Raw genomic sequence first — 21,973 nt, forward strand, 5'->3', positions numbered from 1 at the left:
GAAAACAATTTAGACCGAAATTTCAGTAAATATAACCATGTAACACGAGAGTAGTCATCAACAAAAGTAACAAAATACTTAAACCCAAAGTTGGATGTTATAGGACAAGGACCCCATACATCAGAATGAACCAAAGAAAAAGGGTCACTGACCTGTTTATTTACTCTAGGGGAATAACTCACACAGTGGAGTTTTCCAAACTGACAAGACTCAATCTAAAACTGAAAGAGAACAAAAACTAGGATAAAGTTTCTGCAAACTCTGTAAAGAGGGATGTCCCAACCGACAATGTATCTGGTGAGGGGATAATGTACTCGAACAGGCAATAGAAGGCGTGTCCTCAAAAAGATATAGCCCCCCCGATACCCTACCTCTACCAATCGCCTTCTTCGTCTGGAGATCCTGAAATACACAACCATCAGGGAAAAAGGTTATAGAACAGTTATAAGTCTTGGTGATGGCTAACAGACAAAAGGTTAAATGGGAATTTAGGCAAATATAGAACGAAAGATAACGAAATGGTAGAAGTAGGCTGAACAGTGCCGACCCTTGACTATAGCAAAGGAACCATTAGCAAGGGTAACAACAAAAGAAGTGGTATGCAAAGAGGAAAAGATATCTGACATCCCAGACATATGATCAGACGCTCCAGAATCAATAATCCAGGGCCTAGAGGTGGAGAAGCACGTAGTGGCATTACCTGTTTGGACAAAAGTAGCAGTGGAAGGAGTCTTCTGAGATTTCTTTCCCTGGCTGTACCTAGCATACTCCTCCTCTGTCATAGTCAAAGTCACACGATGCTCCTCCATAGGCACAAAAGGGCTGCTGGTGCTAGCAGTGTTGGCTGTCTTGGACTACGGTGGTTTGACATGTAGCTTCCAACAAAAATACTAAATATGGCCAGGTTTACCACAATGGTGACATGCTCTCATCAGACCAGGTTTCTCAGATTTATCAGCCAAGCTTGGAGCACTGGCTGAGGAAGGAACAACAGGTGTGGGATGCTTCGTAGGACCACGGCTTCCTGCACGACCACTACTCACAAGGGCAGTGCTATCAACTGTGCTAGAGTTTCATGTAGTGTCTCGGGATACACGAAAAAACCCTAGAAAAAGTGTCTGCAAGCGAGGGTACCTTGTCACCACCAAGGATCTGAGAGCAAACTGAATCAAATTCTGGTCCCAAGCTGCCCAAGAAGCTCATAACAGCCAACTACTTCCATTGATTCTGCATTTGTGTCGCTTCAGAGGTAATGGGCAGCAGTGCATTCAACTCTTTATACATGCTCTTGAAATCAGCAAAGTGTTGGGTAAGTGGATTACCCTTCCTATCATATCGATAAAATTCCTGAGATAACTCATAAATCCTTGAAAGATTGTTGTGTCCAGAGTACAACACAGCCAAGTAGTCCCATAGTTCCTTGACGGTGTTGATATGAGTGACTAAATCAACAATGTTGCTGTCCATGGAATTCAGCATTTGTCCCAAAATCCGAGCATCAGTAATTTCCAATGAAGACTCATCAGTGCCCACAGGCTTCACCCCTGTCAAGTGATTTTTGTCACCCCTTCCAGTCAGAACTAAGGACACAATCTTCTGCCACTGTTGGAAGTTGTGACTCCCTTCTAACTTCTTAGATGTGAGATATGTTGATAAGGAGGATAGTCAGGATACAACCTTAGTCACCAACTTAGCATCCTTTGGTGTCTCTCCCATTACAACCAAAACAAGGCAAACCAGAAATAGTGTTTGATAGGCTAAGAGCAGCAGCAAAGAACAGTCCAAATAATTTCAAAAAATAAATCAGCCACCAACAAAGCAGTCCAAGAGAAACCAGCAATCAAATAGTTGATCAGTCCAATAGGACCCAACAATAAGACTCTCGGAATGAGGAACAAATCACCCAAAAAGGCTGTAATCACTCAAACAGTCCAATGGGACACAAATAACAAGCACCGAAGAACACCAAGACCTCAAATATCAAAACCACAGAAATCAAAGACTCAAACAGCCAAACCGAGAGTCAAAAACCACAAAAAATCGATTAACAATCGATCAAAACATGTTGTTCCTCCAACACACCACCAGTCGATTCATGAATAGCAATCTCCCAATCCAAATACATAGTTCCCAGCCATGGAAAACATGTAATCAATCCACTGTGCTTCAAAACAGAACCAGAAAAACTGAGAAGGACATCAAACCTTACCTTGGAGTGACACGATGTCTCTAATCCATCCCACGATAGAAAATAAACGCAGAAAATTTGGGGTGTTTACTGCAGAAGAGAGGCCGAGAGCCTTGTGTAGTCGATTAAACCTTCACCTTCTTGCCAAGGGAATGAAGAAGATGATGAAGAACCGAGCGGAATAGCTAGAACTTGTAACCAGGAATCAGTATTGCTCTGATACCATGTAAATAAAGCAAAAAATAGAGAAGGAAGAGAGGAGGAAGGAGGAGGAGAAGAGATGAGTGTGTGAGAGCCAAAGAGCAGTCCTCTCGTTAGATGAGAGGGCTGCGATTTCTTTCATATAAAGAAGGTTTACAATAGAGGGGTAAAAGTGGAAAGAAACAACAAAAACAATAAAGGAGAGGAGATCTCTCGGGATTAGTGCCAAAGGCTTGATGCTAATCCCGAGAGGGAATATTTATCCTCTCACCACTCACCACTTCTCCTATGGTTATTTTAGGCCTGCCCCTGGCTCTTTTAGTATCTTCAATCTGAATCAAATCACTCCTCTGTACTGGGGCATCCCTAGGCCTTCGTTGGACATGGCCGTACCACCTCAAACGTCTCCCACATAGCTTATCATGAATCAGATCTACACCTAAATCAGCTTTAATGTGGTCATTCTTTACTTTGTCCTACCTAGTCTTGCCACACACCCATCTCAACATCTTCATCTCTGCTACATTTAATTTATCTTTATGATGCTTCTTAACTGCCCAACATTTTGCACCATACATCATAGCTGGATGTATGACAGTCCTATAAAATTTACCTTTTAGCTCTAAAGGGATACGTCAATTACACAGCACTCCGGAAGCACCTCTCCACTTCATCTTTATTTATTGTTGAGCCCAGATTATCTAAAGTAATCATTTTGAGGAATCACACTCTCATCAATATTCACCACCTCATTAACCGTCCCAGTATGGCTAAGGTTACTTACCATATATTCCATTGGAACATGGTCTATTGGAAATGGGAAAATTCTCAATTTATAGGCATATTCACGGTACAAATGATGATCAGTCCAAATGAACACAACAACATGGGATTTAGTAGTAGATTCTATATTTGACTCCTCTAGTGGAAGTAAGTTCTCAGTTGACATTCAACCTGAGTATGGCTTACCAATTGTTGGGAGACGAGCTATTCTAATAGTTACTACTTACTCAATTCTCATAATGGCAAGTCAATTATTTTGTGTTAGATCTTTGTTGAGAATAGTAGTATCAGGTAATGAAGAAGTGATATTTTGTGTGTTGTTTGATTATTTTGTGATTGGCAATCATATCATGCAAGTTAATAATTTTTATTGAGAACAAGTGAGTTTGCTTCTTAGTATCTCAAAAATCTTGCATATGTTTTCTCAGATACACATTGCTTGGACTTGTCCATTTTTCATGAGCTTCACAGATGATATTGGACAAATTTGTTAATATATATGATGTAGTTAGAGAAATTCTAAAAAATTCAATCCTCAAGTTCATAATTGGAAGAAGTTCCATTTGCCCCTTTCCTAGGTCAGATTTCCAACTATTTTTGGGTTTTTCCAGGACTAATGGTGGAAATTGGATTTGGAAAGTGAGGCTAGCTCTAATTTGGAAGAATTCTGCCAATGATGAAGTTTTCTTTTGGAAATGTCTGAAAGGTACACTAGAGGTTAGAAGACTTCACATAATATTTATGTGGCCTTTCTGTAATAACAAAGAGGAAACATCATGGCAATTTATTTTTTTTTGGGGGGGGGGGGGGGGGTGTGTGGAAGAAGGGGAGAGGAATGCTCACTTCAGGAATCTGGATTAATTTCTTTATCAGGGTTGGAAGTCAAATATTAAACCACAACTGTGTTGGATCTTACTTCTTGGGTATTAATCTGTGGTTTTCAAAATATGATTATTTTTTTGCCCCCTTTCATTGAGGCTTATTTGCAATGTGGTTTGGATGCCTTGTAGTGGATAAGTTTTTGAAAAGTCTATTTTCATCCATTGAAAATAATGTCTTAGTTCAGTTGTTATGCAATGAACTTGGTCTGTTGAGAAGAGTTTTTCCAATAAAACTCCCCACCCTAGACAATTCATCCTTTGAAAATAGTGTTAAAATTCAGTCATTATGCATTGAACTCAAGTCTGTTGAAAAGAGTTTTCCCAACAAACCTCCTAAGTAACCTTCCCTAGACAATTTTTTGGGCTTCTCCTCCTAGAAAGTGGATGAATCTTAATGGGATGGCTCTCTCTAAAAAGTGCACTACATATTCCTCAGCAATTTTTACTCATCAATCTCTATTTTAATCTGGGTTCTGACAGTTAATTCATTATTATTATTGTTATTATTATTTTTAAATGGAATGATGTGTTTGTTTGGTGCAAGGTTGAAGCTTGGACTAAAGTTTAGTGATCTAATGCTTCAATGATACTCAAAAGACTGAGAGTGCTTATAATACCCGAACTCAGGTACTTGACTCTTTACTTTGCAAAAATCTTATCCCTATCCACAAGTTAAGAACTTGATGATTCAGTAACACTTCAATTGGTTGGAACTCTCAGATTATATAATCCATTCTTTATCAACACAGGAGGAGCGTTGGTTCTTCATTTTTTTATATCTTCGTTCAATGAAGTTTTTAAAGCCGTTATGGACTGCTCTCAATATTTCACTTTAACCCTCTTGCGCTCTCGAGGTCACCCTCACACTTGTTTTGCGGTTTGGGCTTGTAAGAACTTGTTGAATCGTGAATTGCCACAAACATGATTTCCTTTTTCATATCATTATGATTATTTTTGGAATGCAAGAAATGGATGGATAAGAAAGAAAAAAACATAATAAGACAAAAGTAATGATGAGTTTATATATTGTCTAAGGAATCCATTCTCATCATATTGAAACTTGAGTACCGTTGGACCAGTTGATATGGAACTAAGGTTGGATCATTTGAACCATCAACTGAAAATGCTTTTACAGGTCAAGGTTTTCTTTTTAGTAATATTGCAGGCTGAACAGTTCAGTTGGTCAGTCAAATTGTTCAAAGCACCATGGCTAGGTGCAAATGATTCAAGGTCTGGTCTGTTATACTTCAGGTAGATTGAAAGATGGCTTTTGATGATAAATTGGCATTGACCTGACTTGTCAATTTGGTCAAATTAATTTCACATAAGTTATTGAGCTAATCTAAAGTGGTTCAGGATAGGCCGGGACATTTTTGTGACTTAACCCTAGTTAACGTGTGACAGAGCCAATGAAATCCGGTTTTGACAGAACTGCTACCTTGTGTTGTTCTTTTTCCCTCCTTGGCAAATCCCAACTCAGAGTAAGTGTTTTTTTCACCGATGGAGAAGGGTGAATTCCTTCATTACTAGTATTGTGACTTGGAAAATTATCTCCTCCAGTTCCCTGCCTGGCCCAATTCCCCAATTCCTCTAATAGGGGGTGGTGGATCCCACCCAGGTAGAGTGTTCTGGTAGGGTTAGGGTTGTAATTTCAGTCCCCTTGTTTGAGGAACTGGGGATAAAGATCCATTGTGACCCTGTGATTAGACTCTATTGTGTCATCATAAACTCTTATCCTCTGCTGAACAGGTCAAATTGCCCTTCTCCATGCTAATCGAAGGGTTAGATCTCTATGGTCAGGAGATTCTCTCTTCATCATGATTCATGGATGAACAAAAACTTATCTTCAAGAGGGTCAAAACTGAATAGTGAAATCTCTATATTTCTCGAACCATAATGGATGTAGCATCAGCAGAATCAGACCAAACATCTTACATGGTCAAAGAGAATATAAGTTAAGGGAAAAGGAAGCATGTGTTGCCCTTGTGTAGATTTTAATATATCCCTCTTACATAATAAACATTGGGGCTTAGACCGACGTACTCTCTCTATTCTGTCCATGTGGGCTCTACATGGACCTCATATGGATGATACCATTCTCCAAGCCCTCATTGGTGTAACATGTGGGTTCCTTCTTACATTGGCGTTGTGGGAAACCCTCCCCCATATGTATAAAACAAAGGAAAAGACTAGGCACGCCGCCAAGGTGCCCAACATGTGTCATCCTCCCTCTCTTTCCCCTCCCCCCCCCCTAATTTTTGAAAAGATTCTCTTAACCTCCTATGTCCAGCCCTGTGATTGGTGTATGTCACTAATTTACCGAAAGTTGGTGGCATATCCTACCGTCTCCCATAAAACAATCACAATAGAATATGAGCAAAAAAAAAAAAAAATTTGAATATTTTTCCTAGACAACACACGTCCATTGTGGAATCCATGGAAGTAACAAATAAATGCCACTTGGCAAGTTTCTTGCGGTTTGAGATTCTTTTTTTGGAATTGGAGAGCTTTTAATAGGGGGAGGGGGATAGGGGATGGAGATAGGCCCCAAGGTGGTTTGAACTTATGACTTCTTATTTGAGGAGTTGGTCTTTTGCCAACTGAGCTGACCCCCTTGGGGTTCTTGTGGTTTGAGATTTTATTAACAAGCATATCCCTAAGATCCTCCAAATCATACTTCAAGATTCGACCGAGAAAGAGTCAACCAAATTGCAAGTAGGGGTATCAATCGGCGGGTTCATTCGATTAGGTTTGATGTTTAATGGGTTGACTTACTATGCTCTTATGGATTTATTATCGGGTTGTTATCGGTTCGATTTTAGTCTTCATATATATATATATACATTAAAATGATGAGAAAACATTTTTTTTATAATGTTTTTTCCTTTTTATCAGTTTTTCGATTTCCAACGGTCTGGTTTGATTCGATTTTTCTACTAGTTTCATGAAATCTAAAACAAAACCAAATTGATAAGGGTTCAATTTGATCTTTTTTTTTTTCTTTTTTTTTTTCCGGTCAATTTTAGTCGGACCAACTGATTCGATTAAAAACCTGACATCCTAGTAGCAAGATAAAATTTTAAAAATTCTGGCAGAACTAAAAGGGTATATATTATACAATTGAATTTGAGTATGAAGTTTGACACATGATTAGTCTACATCTTTCCCTACATACCCCAAACCACAACAATCATAACCATATCGCAACTAAAAGGGGTCGGCTACAAGGATTTGATATAGAACAGTAATGGAAGTAAGAAAAATAAGAAAAAATAAAATAACAAAGTAAAATGAAGTAAAAGAAAATAAGTAAAAGTACTAGTCGAAGTAGTAGTCAAAACAACATCCTAGGAATATATGGTACATTACACGGGTCCTTCCCTACATACCCCAATAATTGAAATTACCTCATCAATTTTCATATGGTACATTACTTTGCTATGAAAGATTTTTATCTCCTCCCTCACCCCCCAACCCAAAAATTTTCTTGTGGGACCAAAGTTGGGTTGAACCGGAAGGAATCCTTAGATGGTTCAGTGCAAGTCCAGGATGATCTATGGATTTAAAAAAATTAGACCGGATTTGATTACGTTTAACTTTGAGCAGGTTCCGGTCCAAACATGTATAATTCAAAACATTGGTTTTCAGCTTCACCCCTGCTCATCTCAGTGAGAAGACGAGAGCAGATTGGGAAGTCCATGCTTGCCTTGCTTGGAACCTGTTCGATTAAAAACCCTTGTAAGTCATTCTACTCTCAATACTCCCAGAATGTTTAGCTTCTGTAGCAGAAAACTTCATAATATGAAGTTGTTTGGTAATTTATCAACATTTCTCCTTCCCTTTCGAAACTCATCTCTTAGGTTTAGTTCAAATGCCACAGAACAACCGTCTCTCACGGTAGATTACCTCATAAAAAGATGTGGATTAACCGAAGAACCTGCTCTTAAAGCCTCCCAAAGGTTTAGTATCAAATCCACCACAAAAGCAGACTCGGTTCTCGCCCTCCTCAACAGCTATGGATTAACCAAACTCTGTATCTCAGAGCTAATCAGCAAGGACCCAAAGGTACTCTCTACCGATCCTAAGAAAATTTTGGAACCCAAGATTGAATTTTTCTCTAATATGGGGATTTCAGCCCCCGACCTTGGGAAGATCTTCTGCAATGACTCAAGCTTGCTGGCGAGTGTCAGTTTGGAAAACCAAATTGTTCCTTCCATTGAATTCCTTAAGAGTTTCCTTCACGATAATAAGCATGTTGCTGTGGTCTTGAGTCGGTTGAGGTGGATTAAGGGGATTCAAAGAGTAATGAAACCTAATATTGAGATTTTGCGAGATCAGGGGGTGCCAGAATCTGGAATTTTGAAACTAATTATGTTAGGGCCTCAATTACTTACTAGGAAACAACCAAAGTTTAATGAGGTTGTCTTGCAAGCCAAGGAAATGGGGTTTGACCCCTCGAGTTTGATGTTTATCCATGCTTTCCGCACGCTGTCACAGATGAATAAGACTACTTTGGAAGCGAAATGGGAGGTTTTTAGAAGTTTTGGATGGTCGGAGGATGAGATTCTCTGCATGTTTAGAAAACAACCCCTTTGTTTGACTCGCTCAGAGAAAATGCTTAGAATGCGATTGGATTTCTTCATGAACAAACAGAGTTTGACAGCAGCGGAAGTTGCCCATATACCATTCATTTTACTTCTTAGCATGGAGAAGAGAACTGGTCCAAGGTATTCTGTTATTCAAGTTCTTCTCTCCCGGGGTTTGATGAAGAAACGAAGTATTAGTACTGCACTGATGTTGAATGAAAATAAGTTCTTGGAAAACTTTGTTAGGAAGTATCATCAGGAGCTACCTCAGCTGTTAAAGGAGTACAAACGTAACATGGGATGACTTGCAAAATGGGATTGGTGATTTGCAGAATTTGACCTTACAATTTGCCAGGTATTTGCATTTTTGTACTTGATGATATTTGGCCATGTAAATTTCTAGGTTATTTACTTGCTTTCTTTGTCTACAAGTAACATTCTCTTCAATTGTTATTAAGGCTCCATTTGTTTCCGTGTAAAATTTTACATGTAAAACTTTCATTTAGAAAACTTTATATGGGATAGTGTAGAAGAGATACACTGGCCACTGTTACTTGTGTTAGATTTTTGTTTAGAATGATACATCAGGCCCGTAAAGTTATTCTCTCCCTGGGGTTTGATGAAGAAACAAAGTATTAGTACTGTACTGATATTGAATGAAGATAAGTTCTTGGAAAAATTTGTTAGGAAGTATCATCGGGAGCTACCTCAGCTGTTAAAGGAGTACAAACTTAACATGGGATGACTTGCGAAATGGGATTGGTGATTTGCAGAATTTGACCCTGCAATTTTGACAGGTATTTGCATTTTTGTACTTGATATATTTGGCCATGTAAATGTCTAGGTTATTTACTTGCTTTCTTTGTCTACAAGTAACATTCTCTTCAATTGTTATTAAGGCTCCATTTGTTTCTGTGTAAAATTTTACATGTAAAACTTTCATTTAGAAAACTTTATATGGGATAGTGTAGAAGAGATACACCGGCCACTGTTACTTGTGTTAGATCTTTGTTGAGAATGATACACCAGTGCTGTAAAGTTTTCCCCATGAAAATTTTATAAACTTAAAAACGAGCAATGGAAAATTTGATTTTACGGTAAACTTTTCTTTTCCGGCTATTTGATGATGAAACAGACAGAGCCTTAACGGTTTATGTTTCTGTAATCCTTGGGTAATGTAGATCATGGAACATGGTCCATTGGAAATGGGAAACAACAACAATATAACCTTATTCCAAATAAATTGGGTCGGCCAAATGGATCCTTTCTCTCCAGTCAGCTCTATTTGAAGTCATACATGATTAGAGGCCTAAGCTATGCATGTCTTTCACTTCTCTTATGGTTACTTTAGGCATGCCCCTGGCTCTTTTAGTACCTTCAATCCGAATCAAATTGCTCCTCCGTATTGGGGCGTCCCTAGGCCTTCGTTGGAAATGGCCGTACCACCTCAAGCATCTCTCATGTTGCTTATCATGAATCAGAGCTACACCAAAATCAGCTTTAATAAGGTCATTCCTTACTTTGTCCTTCCTAGTCTTGCCACACATCAATCTCAAGATCATGATCTCCTCTACTCTTAGTTTATATATTTGACACTTCTTAACTGTCCAACATTCCACACCATACATCATAGCTGGACCTATGATAGTCCTATATATTTTCCTTTGAGCTTTAAAGGGATACGCCAATCACACAGCATTCCGGACGCACCTCTCCACTTCATCCATTCTATTTTAATCCTTTGAGCAACATCATCATCTATATCCCCTTCATTTTTTACTGTTGAGCCCAGATATCTAAAGTAATCACTTTAGGAATTTCCCTCTCATCTATATTCACCACCTCATTAACCATCACAGTGTGGCCAAGGTTACATACCATGTATTCCAGTGGATCATGGTCTACTGGAAATGGGAGAATTCTCAATTTATAGGAATATTAACGGTACAAATGATGATCAGTCCAAAATGAACATAACAATGTGTGAGTTAGTGAGTAGATTCTCCATTTGACTCCTCTAGTGGAAGTAAGTTCTCAATTGACATTCAACCTGAGTATGGCTTACCAATTGTTGGGAGAAGAGTTATTCTAAAAGTTACTACTTTCACAATTCTCATATTGGCAGGTCAGTTACTTGGGCTAGATCTTGGTTGAGAATGATAGTATCAGGTAGCGAAGAAGTGATATTTTGTGTGTTGTTCGATTATTTTATGAGTGGCAATCATATCATGCAAGTCAATGATTTTTATTGAGACCAGGTGGGTTTATTTTCTTGCAACCTAGTGTTTCATGTTATGGGGTAGTTATATGGACGAGTGAGTTATCTGTTATTGAGATCTTTGAAGACATTAAAACAGCTGTAGAATATAAGCCACAGCCTTCGAGGACTTACTCGTCCTTATTAAGGCATTTAAAATTGTTCATTGCAAAATGTAGTCTTAGAATTTGTATTAGCAGCAGTAGAAGTGTTAAGCTTGAGTGAACTTCAATAGTTACTTAGAAAGACAATTTTTTGTTTTTTGTAGTACAACCTACTAAAATTCTGATTTTTTTTCAAAAAAGTTAAAAGAAAATTCTTAAACACATTCCATATGGTTTGTCAGATACACATTGCTTGGACTTGTCCATTTTTCATGAGCTTCACAGATGATATTGGACAAATTTGTTAATATATATGAGATAGAATGATGGTATAAATGGATGTGTCATATTTATATATGTTTCCATGATCCACCATTACTAGATAATTATCCATTTCTATTTTCTATAGAACTCATGACCTTAAGTGAGATGATTTCATTACTACTTTTACATTATTTAAAAAAGAAAGACGTTGACGAACTCTTTGTATAGAATAGAGTGAATTTTATAATGGTCAGCAAGGAATGTGAAGGATCTTTGTTTCCTGACAAAGTGGATACTCACCCCCAAAAGATTTCAGAATAGATCCAACCAATCTCCAAGGCAAGAATCCTGATGAGGTGAGCATGAATGTCAAGCACCAAGCTCAGTGCAGGGGATCTATTCAAATGCAGGTGGCTTTGAAAAATCTTCCTGGCATGTTATTATGTATTTGCTTCATTATGTCTTGAAATAATCCCCATGTACTTATTTGCAAACCAGTTATCACATATACGTTACTTAATTGATTCAAATTTGCTATTTAATTTGCATAGTTTTCTGAACTCTATCCATGAACAGAATCAATCACATTGCAGGTCTAAATTACTTCCTCCCTTTCTTCCTTCAACCCCCCCCCCCCCACCCCCCCACCCCAAAAAATGAAGAAAAGGTTCTTCCAGGGAAGGGATGATTGGGAGGCAGATATGTTTAGTGGTTATTTGTTAACACTGTGATACTCTATTCATTCATGTTTTTGTTGTTTGCAACCATAATGATTCATGTTGCCAAATTGATTTAGATCTCTGAAGAACTGGATTTATCAAATACGAATACAGGGCAGTAACCTGGTACGAGTCCCATGTTCACAGGGTCATGGGAGACTTCAGTTTGCCTGGGGATCTTTAATGCTTTCAGGGACTCATGTTTAGGAAATCTCATAGTACTATAGATTTTCTCACAAGAGACAGAGATCTGACAAACCTTACAGGTTGGTGTGGTGTGGTACAGGTCTTTTTAAATCTTCTATTTTCTTTGGATTTCTGCCCACATATAAAATTACACCTGATGATAATTGTTCATTTTCCACTGACTTGTATTTGGCCTGTCTGTTTAGTCATAATCATATCCCAATTGATTTCTTTTAGTGTTTTCCTTGTGAAATGCTTAGACTTTCAGCTCCATGTTACCAATTGTAAAATTCTTTAATTAATTATTTGATTGTTTTTGTTTCATGCTTCATTGTGGATCTTGTTGTTTCTTGCAGAGACGAATAAATTGCAGATGAAGATTTCCATGAATTTGAGCGTGAAGATGCACCTCTAGATCCTGATTTATTAAACCCCTCTCATCGAGAGTATATTGGGTCTACATCAACTAGTAGCCAACGGGATCGGGCAAGAGAGATGAATGACACTAGAAAACGAATTGCAAATGAGCTGGCTAGATATCATAGGATACAAGAAATTCCATGAGTATTTTAAGAATATGGACATTGTAATGGAATTTATGTAACTTGTATGTTGAACATTGCTGATGGATTAGTCATGTTATGTAGTTTTGAGGTTAAATTGATCATTTCAGTCAATTCTGGACTTATTTGGGTTATTTTGAGGTTAGATAATTACCTCTGGCTATCTCTCTCTCTCTCTTGCTTAATCCATGAAGAGTTAATTGCTGTTTTGTTCATTTTTTATCTCTTTCAAACAACTTTATTCTTGATTATTGAGAGCCAAATCCTTTGATACAAAAACATTAAAGAATTGATGTTAAAAAGAAGATTCAAGTTAGCCATGCACGTGGGGGCGCATCTATGTACACACATAAAACTGAAAGGTTGAGCAACATTAATTCCAAAATTGCACAAAATACAAAAGATAAGTTGTTTGAAAGAGAAAAAAAATCGAGATAAGTTGTTTGAAAGAAAAAATATCAAAAAAAACAATTAACTTTTCGCGAATTAAGATACACAAGAGAGAGATTGTTTGAGATTTAATTAAGGAATATTTTAAGGAAAAAAAATCAAAAAACAACAATAAACTCTCTCTGAATAAGGCAAGAGAGAGAGAGAGAGAGAGAAACAATTATCTACCTTGCTTAATTTATTATATGGTTTAGCAAATCTCAATTTAGATCAAATTTTTCTTCATTGATGGAGAAGAAAGAATTCTTTCATCAGTAGTAGTGATGTGATCTTGTGATTGGACTCTCTTATATTATCCTCTAGTGAATATGTCATCAACTCTGTAATACTACTGAATAGGTTAAAATTACCCTTCTCATGCTAACAAAGAGTTAGACTTCACGGTGAGAAGATTCTCTCTCATCTTGGGTGAAGAAAAACTTGTCTTCAAAAGGATCAAAATTGAAGTGTGATCTCTACGTTAAAAAAAATCTCTACATTTCCCAACTCATAATGGATGTAGCATCAACTTAATTAGACCAAACATCTTGTTACATGGTCAAAGAGAAAATAGGTTAAGGGAAGCATATGTTGCTCTTGTGTAAATTCTAATATATCCCTCTTATATAATAAACAATGGGGCTAACATTGACACTCTTTCTTCTATTCTGACTATGGGGGCCCCTTGTATACCCCATATGGATTATACCATTTTTTAGACCCTTTTGGTGTAGTGTGCAAATTACTTCGTATTTTCCATTACCAAACAAAAAAACAAAAGTGGGAAACATCCCCGATTAAGATGGTCATTTTCACCCCCTATGAGAGGAATTGTACCAGCCAGAGAACCGCCACGGGTACAGTTCCTACAATTCTCTAACAAGGGGGAGCGAAATGACCATTCCACCCTCTGACCAAACACTTTGCCTGGGTGAGATCCACTCCCCTTTTGTTAGAGGACTGTAGGAACCGTATCGAGCAGGGAATCATAGACGATAAAAATTCTAAAGATCCCTTAGATGGATTAGTGCCAACTCAAGACTACGGATATAAAAAAAAAGGGAGAATGTTCTTTGTGCCGCAGTGCAGACTGTGCCCAAGCACATGGGCCTGCCACTCAGGGAGTAGGGTGGTCATTGCACCCACCCCCATGTGCCTGGGCGCAGCCTCCGCTGCGGAACAGAGAATAGCGCCCCTAAAAGAAATAAGACCGGATTTGATTACGTTTAAACATTGAGCAGGATCCGGTCCAAACTTGATAAGTCACCATTGGTTGTATCCAATTCCAGCCCTTCCACAATCCAAAATTCAAAACCTTGGTTTTCTGCTTCACCCCTGTGCTCATCTCACTGAGAAGACGAGAGCAGATTGGGAAGCCGATGCTTGGAATCTGTTCGATTCCGAACCCTTGTAAGTTTTTCTACTCTAACACTCGCAGAATGTTTAGCTTCTGTAGCAGAAAAATTCTTCATATAAAGTGGTGCGGTGATTCATCAACAAATCTCTTTTTTATTCGAAACTCATCTCTTAGATTTAGTTCGAATGCCGCAGAAATACCTTCTCTTACGGTAGATTACCTTATAAACAGATGTGGGTTAAACCAAGAATCTGCTCTTAAAGCCTCCCAAAGGTTTAATATCAAATCCACCACAAAAGCAGACGCAGTTCTTGCCATTCTCAATAGCTATGGATTACTCAAACCCTATATCTCAAATCTAATCAGCAAGGACCCAACAATACTCTCAGTGGATCCTAAGACAATCTTGGTCAAAATGGATTTTTTCTCTAATATGGGTATTGCAGTCCCCGACCTTGCAAGGATGTTCTGCAGAGACCCAAGCATACTGGCGGGTGCCAGTTTGGAAAAGCAAATTGTTCCTTCCATGGACTTCCTTAAGAGTTTCGTTCACAATGATAAGAATGTTGCTGTGGCCTTGAGTCGGTTGAGGTGGATTAAGGGGATTCAAAGAGTAATGGAACCTAATATTGGGATCTTGCGAAATCACGGGGTGCCGGATTCTGGAATTTCGAAACTAATTATACGACGCCCTCAATTACTTACTTGGAAACAACCTCACTTTAATGAGGTTGTCCTGCAAACCAAGGAACTGGGGTTTGACCCTTCGAGTATGATGTTTATCCATGCCATCTGCTCGCTGTCACAGATGAATAAGACTACGTTGGAAATGAAAATGGAGGTTTTTAGGAGTTTTGGATGGTCGGAAGATGAGATTCTCTGCCTGTTCAGAAAACAACCCCATTGTTTGACTCGCTCAGAGAAAATTCTTAGGATGCGATTGGATTACTTCATGAACAAAATGAGTTGGACTGCAGCAGAAGTTGCCAAGAACCCAGTCGTTTTGCTTCTTAGCATGGAGAAGAGAACTGTTCCAAGGTATTCTGTTATTCAAGTTCTTCTCTCCCAGGGTTTGATGAAGAAACAAAGTATTAGTACTGCGCTGATATTGAAGGAAGAACAGTTCTTGGAAAACTTTGTTAGGAAGTATCATCAGGAGCTACCTCAGCTGTTAAAGGAGTACAAACGTAACATGGAATGACTTGGGAAATGGGATTAGTAATTTGCAGAATTTGTTCTTACAATTTTGAGAGGTATTTGCAATTTTGTACTTGATGATATTTGGACTTGTAAACATCTAGGTTATTTACTTGCTTTCTTTCTTTGTCTACAAGTAACATCCTCTTCTATTGATATTTAGGCTCCATTTGTTTCCGTGTAAAACTTTCATTTGGAAAACTTTACATGGGATAATGTAGAAGAGATACATCGGCAACTGTTACTTGTGTTAGATCTTTGTTGAGAATGATACATCGACCCCATAAAATTTTTCCCCATGAAAATTTTACAAAAAAATTCACCAACTGTGAAAATTTTTATTTTACGGTAATTTTTTTTCTGGCTATTTTATGATGAAACTAGCAGAGCCAAACGGTGTATTTTTCTAAATCCTTGGGTAATGTAGATTGTGGAACATGGTCCACTGGAAATGGGAAAATTCTCAACTTATAGGCATATTAACTGTACAAGTGATGATCAGTCCAAAATGAACCCAACAATGTGGGAGTTAGTGAGTAGATTCTCAATTTGACTTCTTTAGTGGAAGTAAGTTCTCAGAGGGCGGGCCTTGGTGCAACGGAAAGGTTGCTTCATTGTGACCAAGTGGTCATGGGTTCGAGTCTGGAAACAGCCTCCCTGTGAAAGTAGGGGTAAGGCTGCATACATTATGACCCTTCCCAGACCCCGTAGTGGCGAGAGCCTTGTGCACTGGGTACGCCCTTTAGTGGAAGTAAGCTCTCAGTTGACATTCAACCTGAGTATGGCTTACCAATTGTTGGGAGAAGAGTTATTATTGAATTTACTGTTTTCTCAGTTTTCATATTGACAAGTCGGTTGCCTGTGTTAGATCTTTGTTGAGAATGATAGTATCAGGTGAGAGGAAGAGATATAACGTGTGTTCGATTATATTCTGATTGGCAATCATATCATACAAGTCAACGATTTTTATTGAGACCAGGTGGGTTTGCTTCTTATTTTCTTGCAACTTAATGTTTCATGTTATGCAGTGGTTATGTGGACGAGTTAGTTATCTGTTATTGAGATCTTTGAAGACATTAAAACAGCTATAGAATATAAGCCACAGCCTTTAAGGACTTACATTTCCTTATTATGGCATTTAAAGTTGGTCATTGCAAAAGGCAGTTGACAAGTTGTATTAGAAGCAATGGAAGTGTTAAGCTTGAGTGAACTTCAATAGTTTTTTGGAAAGACAAGTTAGTAGTTTTTGTAGTACAACCTACTAAAATTCTGAAAAAGTTAAAAGAAAAATCTTAAAAACCTTGCATGACCATTTTGGGTTATGGTTTCTTAGGTAGACATTGCTTGGCCTTGTCAATTTTTCATGAGCTTCTTACATGATATTGGTCAAATTTGTTAATATATATGAGATATAATGATGGTATAAATGGATGTGTCATTTTCATGTATGTTTCCAGTATCAACCATTACTGTGAAAATTATCCATTTTTTATCTTCTCTAGAACTTATGACTTTAAGTGAGATGATTTCATCACTACTTTCACATTATTAAAAGAAAAAGGAAAAAATAAAAAATAAAATGTTGATGAACTCTTTGTATAGAATAGAGTGAAAATTTTATAATGGTCAGCAAGGAATGTAAAGGATCTTTGTTTCCTGACAAACTGGATGCTCACCCCCAAAAGATTTCAGAATAGATCCAGACATCTCCAAGGCAAGAATCCTGATGAGGTGAGCATGAATGTCAAGCACCAAGATGAGTGTGAGGGATCTATTCAAATGCAGATGGCTGGAAAATATCTTCCTGGCATGTTATTGTGCATTTGTTTCATTATTTCTTGAAATAATCCCCATGTTCTTCTTTGCAAACCAGTTATCGCATCTATGTTACTTAGTTGGTTCAAATCCGCTAGTTAATTTGCATAGTTTCCTGAACTCTATCCATGGACAGAATCTCATTGCAGTTCTCAACTACTTCCTTCACCGCCCCCCCCCCCCCCCCCAACCCAAAAAATATATATATTAAATAAAAGGTTCTTCCAGGGAAGGGGTGATAGGGAAGCAGATATGTCTAGTGGTTATTTGTTATCAGTGTGATACTATTCATTCAGTTTTTTGCTGTTTGCAACCATAATGATTCATGTTGCCTAATTGATTCAGATCTCTGAAGAACGTGATTTATCAAAAATAAATAAGAGTGGCAGAGACCTGGTACGAGTCCCATTTTCACAGGGTCATGGGAGACTTCAGTTTGCCTGGGGATCTTGAATGCTGTCAGGGACTCATGATTAGGAAATCTCATAGTACTGTGGTTCTAAATCATGTTATGAGGGATGGTTGCAGACAAGCAGGGGTAAATGGTCATTTGTTAGCTGTTAATGACAAGTTTTCCCAGGTATATAGTATGAAGCCATAAAATAGTAGGTAACTATGGTCTTGACGTCATTGTGATAGTTTCTTTTGTTTTTATTGATATTTCTTGGTTCGATCAAATCTTGAATTTTGATTTTTGTATTTCATTCTACATACCTTTGTAGCATTAGTGGGAGTCTTTGTTGGAGTGATGCATTTCATTAAGATTTCTATCATTCGAGACCTTTACACTGATGGTCGAGAAAGATTGGAATTACCAAACTGTGTTGAAACTGAAATAATTCAAGAAATCATATAAAAAAGCAAGGGGTTCCTTGCAAGGTAGGCAAGGTGTGAACATTGTATTCATTGATGTCTCTATTGGATTTCATTTTTGGACGGGTGCACCTTTGGTGTTACTTAACATGATTTGATAAGGTATGCATAAGAGCTCACAGAGCTTATGTTCTTGTTGATTGTGATTCAGTTAGTGCTTTTGATAACTTAAAGGGGATAAGCTTGGGTAACTGCTCTCTACCTTCCTTCACATTTGTGTTGAGGAAGCTTAAATCCAAATACAATTTGCGTATGCTTCATTCCTTCTTTGTAGTGCATCTCACTTGCAATTAACGATTTTTAGTGGAAGTTGAAAAAATCTTACTCCCTCTGTTGACAGAATAAAGGTTTTTAGATTTTAGCATGCTTTGCAATGTATTCATAAGCTGTCACTTCATCTTACCAAGGCTAATGAAATATGGTCCTGAGCTGTTCCACATGGATGGTGATACAAATTGCAGGCTGAATACTTAGCAGCAACAGTTGCAGTACATTTGGCAACATCTAGCTACCAAACTTATTTTCATTAATCAACAAAAGAAAGTTGTTCTTGGCAATAACCAAATCAGTGTTATTGAAGAAAAGTGAACATCATTTTCTCCAATGTTTCTCCCATGACCAGAAAACACATGGGAGATTCACCCATCGAATCTCAAACAGCATTCAGCCTGTCCTGCTAGGAAACTACAACATTTACTTGGTTCAACTCCAAATTCTTCTGATCAAGGTAATAAACTGCTACAATTACAGTCTTTACCTTCTCCAGCAAACCACAAACAGTGACAGTTTTCAAGTCCATGCATGGTGAGATGTTTCTGGCAAGGTACTATTTTACTGTAAGTAAATTCCTCAACCGTCGCACTTCTGAAGAGAATAAACAAACTATGACACTGTTAGAGCTTGCTGATTTTGACAATTAACAAGAATAGGTGAATTTTAATTTACTTTATCCTCCCCCCCCCCCCCCCGGATCTTTTCCCCTGAGGTTCGCTGACTGGTACGGTTGTGCTGTTCCTCTCATTAGGGGGGGGGGGGGGCTGAAATGACCATTCCACCCCCTGACCGAACACACTGCCTGGGTTGGGCCACCCCCTTTTATTAGAGGCACTAGGGAACCGTACTGGGCAGGGGAACTGCAGGTGATAAAAAATCCCCCCCCCCCCTCTTAAAACCTAATTTTTGAAGTCCTGGAGAGATTGTATGGAACAATTTGAGCTCTGTGCTTTACAGAAAACTTTGACAGTAAGACAGCTTTGTACTTCAAAGAGTAGTCTTGAAGACAACTTACAGCCAGAAATTTATTCAAGATTAAAATATGTACTTTTGTTCCCAATATATATTTTTTGGGAAAAAGATCTCCGTCCGGGAGTGTGGCTTACGCTAGCACTCCCATATTTTTTAAACACAAGAGCTGAAAATATGATGACTTAATGCTTACATGACTAACAACAAATAGGAACCTTCCCATTGTAGAGAAAAAGAGGGGTTCCCTTTTTATGCATTAGCCACCTTAGAAATAGAAATAAGAAGTTCCTTATCTGAAAAATAGAAACTGATCCCTATTTTTGTGCAGGCTCCAAAGTCCCTCTAAGTCGGGCTTATAGAATGACCCGTTACAATAGAAAAATAAAAATTACTTGGCCGATGACCCATATAATCCATTGGGGACTTAAATTTGGGTTTATGGACATGTGGGTTCAATTTAACCCAAAAAACTGAACCAAACCCAATTCGAAAATTGTTCTTCTTTCACAGGTTGTGATCTGCATCACAAAGTTGTCTGCCTACCATTATGGGTTATCTGCCTCAGTGTGCTACTCTAAGATGCTCCTGCTTTTGCTAAACGCTCTAAGCACTTACATGTTGGTAACTGATTTGAAATTTTGAAGAACCAGTAGGAGACTTCTTAGTTTGCCAAGGATATTGAACTCTGTCTGGAAACGATCCTGTAATATTTTGATTAGTATCTGTGTATTTTATTCGATGTGATACTTGGAGTAAGACCTAAACCATGCATGTCTTTCCTCACCACTTCTCCTAAGATCATTTTAGGTCTGTCCTTAACTCTTTTAGAATCTTCAATTAGAATCCCATCAAATCTTCTAACCTGAAGCATTCAAAGGCCTCCATTGAACATGGTCATGTCACCTCAGTCGACTTTCTTGAAGGTATCTTGAATCGGGGCTACTCCCATGCCAACTCTAATAACGTCATTCCTTATATTATCTTTCCTGGTTTTGCCACTCATCCATCTCAACATCTTCACCCCTTCTCCTAAGGTCATTTTAGGTCTGCTCTTAACTCTTTGAGAATCTTCAATTAGAATCGTGTCTAATTTTCCAACCTAAAGCATTCAAAGGCCTTTGATGAACATGGCCATGTCACCTCAATCAACTTTCATGAAGTTTATTTTGAATCAGGGCTACTCCCATGCCAACTCTAATAACTTCATTCCTTATTTTATCCTTCGTGGTTTTGCCACTCATCCATCTCAACATCCTCATTTCTACTAAATGTAGTTTATTTATATGACACTTCTTGATGGCCCAAAACTCCACGCCATACATCATAGCCGGTCTAATGATTGTCCTATGAAATTTTTTTGTAAAGTTTTTTTTCACACATTTATTGTATTTTGTTCAATATTTCACAAAAAAATTTTTCATTTTTTTCTCCCATTTTGATTTTTAAAATTTCTGCTTTTTATTTTGAAGTTTTACCTTTTTATTATTTTTTCGACTGATACAAATGAGGTTTTCAAAAATTGCAAGTTATTCCAGACCGTATGGGCTAATTCATATCGGTATTTGCGGAATCCAATACTGATTACTAAAACCATAAAACACACATTTAAAAAGTTTCTTTCTCATTCTGTTTTACTTCAATATATTGACTATAGTAAATATACAAACAAAAAATTTAATTCCTTTAATTTCCCTCACTTCTAACTAAATTGTGCTAAAGTGAAACAACATTTGTGTACTATTTGTGGGATTCATTGGATCATGATTTGAGGAATCGGTATCGGATGATCAAATACCAATTTTATCAAAATTTTATTATATTTTTAAAATTAATATCACTTGTCATTATCTTATGGGTCGTACACTCGTACCACCCATCCTAATTGATATCACGATACCGATTACTAAATCCATGCATTGGAATCGTTTGCTTCAACACCTCTCATGCATGGTTTGAGGGAGAAATGATACAGATTCTTGTTTGGTCCCATATCGATGGATCAATTCAGATAAAAAGCAAAATGGTAAAAATAATTGAGCAAATCCGGACTTCTTATTGTTCCACACTTTCACTCATAGTTGGAAAATCAGGTTTTTTAATTCGACTTGTTAAATTTAATAATTAGATGAGTCACATTTTGTTTTCTTATTTTTTAATTTAATAAATATGTACAAATTAGTAAAAAATAAATAAAAAACTAAAAATATATGAAAAAACCAGAAAAAATCAAGGAAATATATATCAATGTATTTTGAGTTTGTACCATTGAACAAGAGAAGTTGATGATTTCTTACTATTTTAGAATACAAAATGTACTATTTTACC

At 37.6% G+C, this 21,973-nt stretch overlaps 1 protein-coding gene and 1 long non-coding RNA gene across 2 annotated transcripts; one reads left to right on the forward strand and one right to left on the reverse strand.

Moving 5' to 3' along the window:
- Positions 1-9,424: 9,424 nt before the first annotated feature.
- Positions 9,425-9,852, reverse strand: LOC122670948. Its single transcript, XR_006334291.1, has 2 exons — positions 9,788-9,852; positions 9,425-9,539 (listed from the first exon to the last, which is right to left on the reverse strand). It is a non-coding gene; the product is annotated as an uncharacterized LOC122670948 (long non-coding RNA).
- Positions 9,853-14,436: 4,584 nt separating this feature from the next.
- Positions 14,437-15,959, forward strand: LOC122670944. Its single transcript, XM_043867992.1, has one exon. It carries the CDS (start codon positions 14,541-14,543, stop codon positions 15,717-15,719), a length of 1,179 nt encoding a protein of 392 aa, XP_043723927.1. The 5' UTR covers positions 14,437-14,540; the 3' UTR covers positions 15,720-15,959.
- The last annotated feature ends 6,014 nt before the right edge of the window (positions 15,960-21,973 follow it).

The sequence above is a fragment of the Telopea speciosissima genome, chromosome 8 (assembly GCF_018873765.1).
Source record: "Telopea speciosissima isolate NSW1024214 ecotype Mountain lineage chromosome 8, Tspe_v1, whole genome shotgun sequence".
In the NCBI taxonomy this organism is placed as follows: Eukaryota; Viridiplantae; Streptophyta; class Magnoliopsida; order Proteales; family Proteaceae; genus Telopea; species Telopea speciosissima.

Coding starts and splice junctions, on each gene's coding strand:
- LOC122670944 (XM_043867992.1), top strand. CDS start 14,541: ATGCTTGGAATCTGTTCGATTCCGAACCCTTGTAAGTTTTTCTACTCT.